Raw genomic sequence first — 9,501 nt, 5'->3', positions numbered from 1 at the left:
CTTCCCTGACAGGAAAAGTTTTTCCAGTTGTCCGTCCGTAAACCATTCAAATTTTCGAAAATTGAGAACTTTTTGGTCGAACTTCAGGAAAAGTTTTTCCTTCCGACAGGAAAAGTTTTTCCTTCCGACAGGAAAAGTTTTTCCTTCCGACAGGAAAAGTTTTTCCTTCCAACAGGAAAGTTCTTCCTTCCGACAGGAAAGTTTTCCTTCCGACGGTTAAGCACAAACAGATGTCCACGTCCCACAACCGAGTCCATTTCGCCAAAACCAGAGAACCTAAAGAACCACAACAGTCTCACTCAGAACCTCAGTTCCAGCAAGTCCCTTCCACCAAATCTCACTACCAATTTTCCACCTCAAGGTTGACTATCCTACCACAAGGCTTCCGACCGAAACTACCTCTCTCTCAGCCTATGCCTTACTTCCCCAACCCTTGGATGTTTTCTTGCAAAACCTGCCCCACAATTCCGCAATCTCAATCGAACTAGAGAGGACCAAGAGTTCGAGGAAGGTCTGAACGCTTACGCAAAGAGTATGCTACTACCCCCATGAGGAAGAACAGGCTCTTCACTCTCTTCCCTCAAATCGGACCAGCATTCGACTCGTACCACAGATCTCGGTGTCTGACGCGTGCAATGACTTACCCTCAAGCAGTCGGAGACTGCTTCATCCTACAACCATTTACAGTGGAGCTTCCAAGAAATGCCGCCAATTACGAAGGTCAAGACACCAGCTGGAGACCGCAAAACGAGACGTACTCGCATAGAGCCGTCCAAACTGGTCAAGACAAAGGACTGAGATAGTCACTTCATTCTGCAGCTTGCCCATACAAGTAAAAAAATAAACAATTTACGATTAAACTTTTTATTTCTTTCATTTTCTGAGTTGTTTAGAGTCCTGGTTTCTCTTGTTTAGGAACCTTTTTCGTACTACATTCCAATGGGTCATAGTAATTGCGAATTTTGTTACGCATTCCAGGTTTCGTTGTTTTGAACCTGATGGTATGTATACGCTTTCCATCCTCCTCGGGGAAGTAAAGCTGCTAACATTCTGACAAGTTTTCTTCATCGGTGATCGGAGCTCATAAAAATGTCACTTATTTAACGTTAAGTTTTTAGGCTTTATTTTCCCTTTGTTTACCCTTTGTTTGTCAGGTAGTATTGGAGGTGCAATTTCTCCAAAAATTCCCTTCTCTGTGTTTCGCGGGGGAAAAGCTCTTCAGCATTTTCCAAGGTTACCTGGAGAACCAAAGAACAGTTGTCAAAAGAATACTGCCATGCTGCTCTTCTGAGTTCGTCGGTATTTTGGAAGTGTTGCCATCGAGTCTTCGGACATGAAAAAATGACACTTTTCAGCAAAAATAATGTTTAGGTGAAGGGTGAGATCTCACCTGTTTTTTCACCTTTTTCTCACCTCTTGAATTTTCATGAATTTTCCCCAAATAAAAAATAAAGTTAGTTTTATTTTTATTTTTTTTTTTTATTTTGTTATATAAAAATAAATGTCAACAATCAGAGAACACAACAACTGCTATCGTTCATGAAGCTATAAATGAAGAATACGAGTACATACAATAAAAACAGTTACGTCTTCATTCGTTCAGTCAAAAGACGATATGTACCAAATGCAAAGTATTTTTGACAGCATGTTTTTGCCTCCAGACACTAAAACGCAGACGAACTTGCGATATCAAAAACCAAAAAGCAACCAACAAACGAAAAACTTATGAGCCTTCGAACAATTCCTCACCTAGAAACCGAACATATATTACCGCGCATCAGAACTAACACAAACATTATATAGAAAAACTACAAGTAAAAAAATTTAGACCAAACCTAAACATTAACAGAGGCATAACAATTATAGTAACAATAACAATGATTCATTAGTAAATTGCTGTCTGCGGGCTTCGCCTCGTTATGCATGGCATGTTTACAGACTTCTTGACGAAATTCATAGACAAGAACGTGAAGAGATGGAAAAGAAACTTCAAGCAAAAGATGAAGTCATTGAAGCAAAAGACAAAAACATTCAGAAAAGAATACCACGTTCGGTACCAAAAGGAAAGGAAAAGAACTATAAGTATATGATTTATACTGAAGAGATGGAAAATGAAGAAGATAAAGATATGGTTATGTTGCATTTAGTCAGAAGAAACAACAAAAGCTTTTACGACCTTGCTAAGATTTACAAATCTGACAGAAATTGGTTCTATCGCGAAAACTTACCGATTTCAATGACACCGAATGAAGATGTGAAACAAATAGTTCAAGATACGTTACCTCAAACACACTATGATATGAAAGGTTGTACAATACTTACCTTCAAAGAAGACTTACCGCTACTGAAAGAAAAAATAACAGAGTATTTTGACAACTTCAAACAAGCAGAGTAAATGAACTCTTTATTTTTACGCTTGACTTTTTACAATTTGAACTTTGTTTGCGTAGATATGAATTCTGAAAGAAGTATGAGGGTCTTGTATGACTTTGTACTTCTCCCATAGTTCATGTCTGTCAAACTTACCTGCCATGGACTCTTTCATAAGTTCCATGAAATCGTCTTCGGACAATCCGGGGAAAAGTATAATGTCAGTAAGTATTCTTTTAACATCCTTACTTAAACTCTTTGCTGTCTGTACACAAATGACAACTGAGATGTTAAAGTGTCTGAGCTTCTTAAGAATTCGACACATATCTTGTTCTCTATTCTTAAGCAAAGGATGAGAAGCAAAGTCATCTAAGATAAGAAGACACCTATGAGGGTATGTCTTCCAATCGTAAGATTGCAATTTCTTCGAAATGTATTCTATCTCTTTCTGTTTGTTTCTGAAGTGTTTCTTCTCTAATATTCTCTGCATTTCCTCATTTGGGTCTTTAAACTTAGAATTTATATACTCATTTATAGCATTGTACTTCAAAACTCTTCTTTGGTACTTCTTTATCCAATCTAACAACTCAGTATCCTTTATACATACTAACTTAGACTTCTTTATAATATCTTTGAACGAATTGACGGTTTGGTCAAATTGACCAGAAGTACTACAAATAACAACTAACTCATAGAATGGGTTCTTCTCATCTAGTTCTTGTTGTTGTGCAGCCATTTTAAGATAAGTGAAAGTCTTACCCGACCCAGGTGGTGCAATTAGACCTGTTATACCATTCTGAGCAAATAAGAACTTTCATGTATAGGCTTTATCTGAGCATTTTCTAACTTCCTCTTGTTCTTGTTTAAAACATTCTCAAATTTTTTGTCAATGTCAGCAAACTTTTTTTCTAACATATTTTTAGAAAAATTAAAATTTTTATCTTTTAGAAAATGTCTAGCGATTTCGCTATCTATATTCGAGACAAGCTTTTTCGACAGCAAAACATCTGTCGACCATAAAATCTTACATAGTGTAAACAAGAAAGGTGAATTTGTTCTAAAGTTCTGTTTCTGGGAATATGACAAGAACCATAAAACATTACAAAGAGCAGTCTTAAAATTTGTCAATGACAGACTTGTTGACAGAGATGACGCCGATTGGAAAGATGAAGTCCAACAAAAGTTCTTAGAATGCAAAGAAGACACATGCGCTGTTCTTGAAGATGAAATAGAAAACAGAATAGATGAGCTATTAAAGGACAAAGAACTTTTACATAAATATGGTTCGGAGAAATTTGACATAACTCCACCAGAAAAGAAGAAGAGAGAAAAGAAAGAAGAAAGAGAAGAGAAGAAAGTAGAAGAGAAGAAAGAACCTGAACCAGTTCCAGAGAAAAAGAAATTTGACATGTAAAAATAAAATTTTATTTTTAGAACATTTCTGGGTCAATGTCAATGTTCTCTTCCTCTTTAGGAGCAAACACTGGCTTAGACTCTAAAATCTTTTTACCCAATTTACCTTGAACTTCAACTATCTTAGACTCATAATATTCATAGTCGTCTGTCTTCTTTGGTTCATAAGGTATAACAAGTTTGTATGCTTTGCCTTCTTTAAGGTTTGAGAACCTTCTGTCAAAATTTTCTTTGACTGCTAACAAACCTTCTATGTCTAAGTCTTCAAATTTCGCACCATTTTTAGTCACAATAGCAAACTTAACTGGTTCGATGTTCCAAACTTTGCTGAATGAAGACTTTTCAAAATGGTAGAAGTAAACATTCAAATATGTGAATGGGTCTAGTTCTTCTTTAAGTCCTGACATGTACTTGTTTACTGAAGATATTTTGCCATCTTTTCTATCGGATAAAAAAATTTTTTTTTAAATTTACTCATAAAAATTTTCTTTGTATATACACCATTCTGTACGTCTAAAAGACTTTTGACATTTGCCAAGAATGTTCGTTTAGACGCTGTCATATAACCATATTCTTGACAATATTGTTTATACGAATCGTACAATGACCTTTCATCTAAACACTCAAAGTCAGTTTCATCTATGAACAGTTCATATACACTCTTGTTTGCTTCTAACAATGTTTGTCTCTCTTCGGTATGTGGAATTTGTCTTGGATTGAACTTTGAAATATCTAATGTCAAAAATATGAGAACAAGTGGTTGTAAAAGTCAGATGTCAAAGTTTCTGCTAAGTCGTCAAAATATTCTGTATCTTGCATATGAGAATCTGACGTTCTGACAACTACATATCTTCTGTCAGAACTTTCTAACTTCATCGGAACAACATTGTTTGAAACCATAATGAAGTTTGCAACATTTTCACAAACTCTTTGGTCTTTATACTTTCTTTCAACAACTCCAACTTTGTCTGTTATAAGACTCTTCAAAGCATCTGAGTTCAAAACTTTTGTTGTATCTATACTTTGAAGTTCATTGCAAACTATAAGTTTCATATTCTCTATTGAGGAGTTAAATTTACCGCAGATGTTTTCTAAGTTTGTCATATTCGGGTTCGAATAGCCCTCTAACAGTTTGCAAAATATCTGTAAAGAATGTGTTCTTACCAGTTCCTTGTTTTCCAATTATAATGAGAGCAGTTTCATTTTTAGCACTTGGATGTTGTAAGATGTTTGCAAACCAACATAAGATATACTCATAAACCTTTTCGTTTCCATTGCATATAATTTCTTTGACATGGTCTAACCAAGCTTCTATAATATTTTCTTTCCATTCTACTTGTTCATATTTATATCCAGTGAAGATAGAATAGAAGTTTGGAGAAGGTGTATAGAACTTTATACCTCGAACTGAAAAATCTTCTAACTTTGACAATAAGATATCCCAAGCATCTAACATCTTCATGCCAACTTGTACGACTTTTATTTTCTTAAGTTTCTGTCTACATTCTTGTTCTGAAACTATTGTTGCTCTTGGTTTGTTAAAGACAACATCCCATTCTTTCATAACATAACATTCTGGGGCAGAGTCGACATAAATGACTAAACGTTTCAAATTCTCGACTGCTTTGTTATAGTCTCTAAATGGACACATATTTCTGAATGCTTGGAAGTCATAAAAATCTGAAACATCTATTCTGTACATTTTTATAAAAATAAAAAAAATATTTTTTTTATTCTTGACTTTGTTGTTGCATTTGTTGTTCTTGAGCTATTTGTTGTTGAAGTTGTTCTTGTAATACAATACTTTCACCAGTTGCATCTTCCAATTCGAAACTTTCTGCCGTCATTGACAAATACATAGGACATAAAAGTTTTACAGGAACAAAGTTTGCGTCAACTAATGTCAACGTTATACTTGCCAAAGTGTTTGAGTTCACTAAGGTTGAAAATTCTGCATTCGAATGAACAATAGGCAAACCAGCAGAGAAAGTATTGTTTATACGCATAAGTATCTTTTGGTCATAATAGTTTCTGTCGACATTCGAATAACACTTTGAACCTAAGTTTGAAACAATATATAAGATTGGTGTGCTTAATGTCAATGGAATAGACATTCCTTGTATGACACCTTTTCCTGTTATAGGAAACTGTTGGTAGTAAAAACCAGAAATAAGTTTTGTATTATAGCTCATATTGTTTATAGTAAACTCAGTCGGACATCCAAACATAATGAAACCTGCTCTAGTTGCAGCACATGTTACACCCGTACTTAAAGTATTAAATAAGTCAACAAAACCTGTTGGTGGTATATCTGAGTAAGTATCTTCAAAGGAGTATTTTTTACCATTCACAACAATAAAGTCTTCTGGTGTCAAAAGAGCAAAACAGGCTTTAGTCGTCATTGTGTTTAAGGTTAGTTTACAATATCGTCCTTGAGGACTTTGTAAGTTTGTTGTTATAGAATTATATGACTCAGGGTTTTTAGTCGTAATAGTATAAACCATTATATCTTCTGCCATTTATATATATTTAAAAGTTTTTCTGAAAGTGGAGAAGAACTTCATCTAAACTTTCACATGGCGTTTCTTGAAGTTCTCTGTCTAAGAAGTTCAAATATTTTGTAAAGACATAGAACTTTCCTTTGTCTACACGAACAAACAAAACAGGGTCTTTCATATCGTTCAAAAGTGTGTAAAGTCCTTTACATGAAATAAAGTCTATATTATTTTTCTTCAAACATCTTTCAAGAAGTTTTGACATTTTTACTTAGCAAATAAATTTTAATGAAATGTTGTGGTCGTCAAATATTTTTATGACGTCTGGGAAACTATACTTTAAGTTCAACGTTTCACCTCCTTTCATAACGTATATCTTGTCAATGACATTATATGAAACACCACAGCAACTAATGTCGGGTTCTATTTCTTTGATGTTTATATCGTCTGCCTCTGTCAAAAGTTTCAATAGTTCTTTCAAAACTTCATGAGGTGCAATGACATATGAGTTCACTTTTACAGGGTTGTGTTCGACCAAGTTTAACATTATACTTAAAGCTTGACAAATCTTCTCCTGAGTTTGAAGTTTGTCTTTCAGTTGTTGGTAGTCGTTTCGAATATCTGCAACAGAACTTAAGTCTCTGCTAACTTCAGGATATGTTGGTTGTTCTTTTACAGGAACAATTGTTATACCATCTTCGTCTTCGTATGGTTTCCCCACTTCAACATCTCTGTCTTTGACATTGACAACAACACTTTGACTGTTTGTTTGAGTTGGTGAATTTAACTTCACATCTGCCACCGCCATTAAACCTTTTGAAACACTTACGCTTCTATTTTTCGGAAATGACATTTTACTTAGAATAAAAAGATGGACGTATTCGAGTATCTCTTCGAATTGAAGCAGAACAAAGTTTACACACACAAACAATACAAATACATTGACAGAATAGTTCTTTATACAAACAATGGAAATGTTATAGAATAGCAATATTTGCTGAACCAAAATATTTTCATAAAGCAAAGAAAGTTGGTATAACTGAAATGGTGAAAGTTCTTGACGTTGACAAAAATATAACAACAAAACTTACAGATATTTCTAAAGGTAAGTTTATCTTACAATATTATGTCAAAACTGGCGTACTGTCAATATTTGACGGAGAGAAGTCAGTTCAAGAACAACTTACTGACCTGCTGCCAAAATCTGCTCGATGGAAGCTGTCGTTATGCCAATCTGAGGAGCCCCAGCAGGTTTCATCGAACGAATCTTCAAAAGAGCATCTTCCGTGAAAAGTGCTATTGGTTTTGTAAACTTCTTTGCTTCAATTCATCTGGACCGTCTCTGTCACCAGTATATTGTATTTGTACAGTACCAACAGTTGAAATACCACCCATAAAGTCTTCTGAGTCAGCAAATGGAATGCCAAGCCAAAAGTTTGAACGGTCTCCATTTGTATATTGAGTTTTTTGACCTCCTGTATGAGTCCATACTTTCACATATGGCATAATAGAACTTTGCATTTCAGGGTTAATGGTTGTTGTGAAGTTGTTGTTAAAGTTCATAGCATCTAATGTCAAGTTGTATGACCTCATATCCTCAACTGTAGAATATTCTTCTCTTGGATAATATTTGCCATCTATGTTTATATGATATTTAATACCGGGGTTGTAGAAACAAGAATAGTCATTTATAGTTCGTCTGAACAGTACAAACATAGTATCTGCATGTTTCATTGCAGTTGTTAAAGCAATATCTGTTCTTGCACCTGGGTCAGCACTTTGGTTTCCAACTTCACCTGCAAAGTCTTTGACAGATATTTGGTGTATAGGGAACATAAGTGGAACTGCAATATATTTGGCAGCTAAAGCATTTGAAATATCTGGGTCCAACATATAGACTGCAAGTCTGCTTTCTATTCTCTTGCATTCAAATTTTTCGCATGTGAACTTAACTGGGTCCCAAGCAGTTCCAGCAGCATTGAAATAATAGTTTACTTCATTGTTGAAGTTTGAGAAACCAAAGTCTAAGTCAACTTTGTCTTTGCAAAATTCGGCGAATGACGTTTGATTTGTTCCCTTTACGTCTGTAATAGTGAATGGGTCTTGTGTTGGTGCAATGACTAAGTTATTTTTGCTTGGAGTAAGTTCGATAGAAATTTTTCCTGCCCAGTTTGGCAAGTATCTTAAAAACCTGAAGATGAGGAAAGATGACAAAGGAACTCTAAGTTTCAGTTTTACTTTAGTGGCAGCATTTCCATCTGAACCAGAAAGGTTAACATAAACTCCTGGAACGTTAGGGTCAAGTCTTCTTATTTTCTCAATATTTGCATACTGGTCTGTTTGTTCTCTAGCTTGTGGTTGTACTGAGTTTCTCAAAGCGAACCATTCATAGTTTGCCCATGTTACTGTTTGAACTAAGTCAGAGTTAGAATATATCTTATATCCCATGAAAACTTCTGGAGCATATTGGTATCCGACATAGAAAATTCCATTGCAACCTTTCTTGTCAGACAACTTGGCAGAAGGTTTTATTTCAATGTCTTGTTCCACGTATAAGAATGAGTTGTCAATAGAAATAATATGAAACCTGTCGCAAGCAATATCTACTGTTGTTGAAGAACCTTCTCCAAACTCACCTACGTTTCCATAAGAAACAGCAGTTGTATATTCGTAAGTTCCAGGAACTATTTCTGACCTTCTAATGGCATTGTCGCATTCGTTATACCATTCGGAAACATTTCCGTTCATGGCATCCAAAACTGTTGGCGTTATATTCTGAGCGGCGTACATTTCATATGGGTAAAAATATAGAATAGTTGGATTTATATGTCATAATAGAACCCACTCGGACCAAGCTTTACTTTCTTCCTGACTGAGTTTTTAACTCTTCTTTTTCCTTCATTGCCACTACTTTCACTAGATGAAGTTACTTCTTCACTACTTTCACTTTGTTCTACTCTTCTTTTTGGTGTCGCTTTTGGTAACTTGCCCTCTGCTTCAAGTTGTTGCATCTTTGCCTCATGTTCACCTAGTATGTTGTAAATTTCCCATGTCCTTTTTGCCTTTGGGCTCTGGTCGCCCATCTCAGGTAACCTATATCCTAGAAAGATTTTGTCATAGTTTGTATTTGAGTCTTCGCGTATTGTTTGCATGACTCTTTCCTGAGTTTCCGGTTCAAGCTCTTCAAACAGAGCTTGTCCATATGGAATAAGCTCGTTTCCAA

At 35.2% G+C, this 9,501-nt stretch overlaps 5 protein-coding genes and 2 pseudogenes across 7 annotated transcripts, besides 1 other annotated feature; 2 read left to right on the top strand and 5 right to left on the bottom strand.

The window, feature by feature from the left end:
* Positions 1-9,501: part of a mobile genetic element that runs on past both edges of the window.
* On the top strand, positions 2,105-2,395 carry TVAGG3_0250070 (uncharacterized protein; the record flags this gene model as incomplete). Its single annotated transcript, XM_051227993.1, has 1 exon — positions 2,105-2,395. The coding sequence occupies one exon, from the start codon at positions 2,105-2,107 to the stop codon at positions 2,393-2,395; it is 291 nt and encodes a 96-aa protein (XP_051112979.1).
* TVAGG3_0250060 lies at positions 3,322-3,784 on the top strand (annotated as a pseudogene). Its single transcript has one exon. A coding segment is annotated over exon 1 (463 nt).
* Positions 3,801-4,103, bottom strand: TVAGG3_0250050 (protein of unknown function, DUF4108 family; the record flags this gene model as incomplete). The annotated part of the gene is made up of 1 exon (XM_051227992.1): positions 3,801-4,103. A coding segment is annotated over one exon (303 nt), but the record flags the coding sequence as incomplete, so codon positions are not given.
* On the bottom strand, positions 4,433-5,245 carry TVAGG3_0250040 (annotated as a pseudogene). The gene has a single exon. A coding segment is annotated over exon 1 (813 nt).
* TVAGG3_0250030 (uncharacterized protein) lies at positions 5,514-6,185 on the bottom strand (the record flags this gene model as incomplete). Its single annotated transcript, XM_051227991.1, has 1 exon — positions 5,514-6,185. The coding sequence occupies one exon, from the start codon at positions 6,183-6,185 to the stop codon at positions 5,514-5,516; it is 672 nt and encodes a 223-aa protein (XP_051112977.1).
* On the bottom strand, positions 6,550-7,086 carry TVAGG3_0250020 (protein of unknown function, DUF4106 family; the record flags this gene model as incomplete). The annotated part of the gene is made up of 1 exon (XM_051227990.1): positions 6,550-7,086. One exon carries the CDS (start codon positions 7,084-7,086, stop codon positions 6,550-6,552), a length of 537 nt encoding a protein of 178 aa, XP_051112976.1.
* TVAGG3_0250010 (protein of unknown function, DUF4106 family) lies at positions 8,232-9,068 on the bottom strand (the record flags this gene model as incomplete). The annotated part of the gene is made up of 1 exon (XM_051227989.1): positions 8,232-9,068. A coding segment is annotated over one exon (837 nt), but the record flags the coding sequence as incomplete, so codon positions are not given.

The sequence above is a fragment of the Trichomonas vaginalis genome, chromosome IV (assembly GCF_026262505.1).
Source record: "Trichomonas vaginalis G3 chromosome IV, whole genome shotgun sequence".
NCBI lineage: Eukaryota > Parabasalia > Trichomonadida > Trichomonadidae > Trichomonas > Trichomonas vaginalis.
The sequence above is the reverse complement of the archived record's forward strand: the minus strand, read 5'-3'. Positions and strand labels throughout refer to the sequence as shown.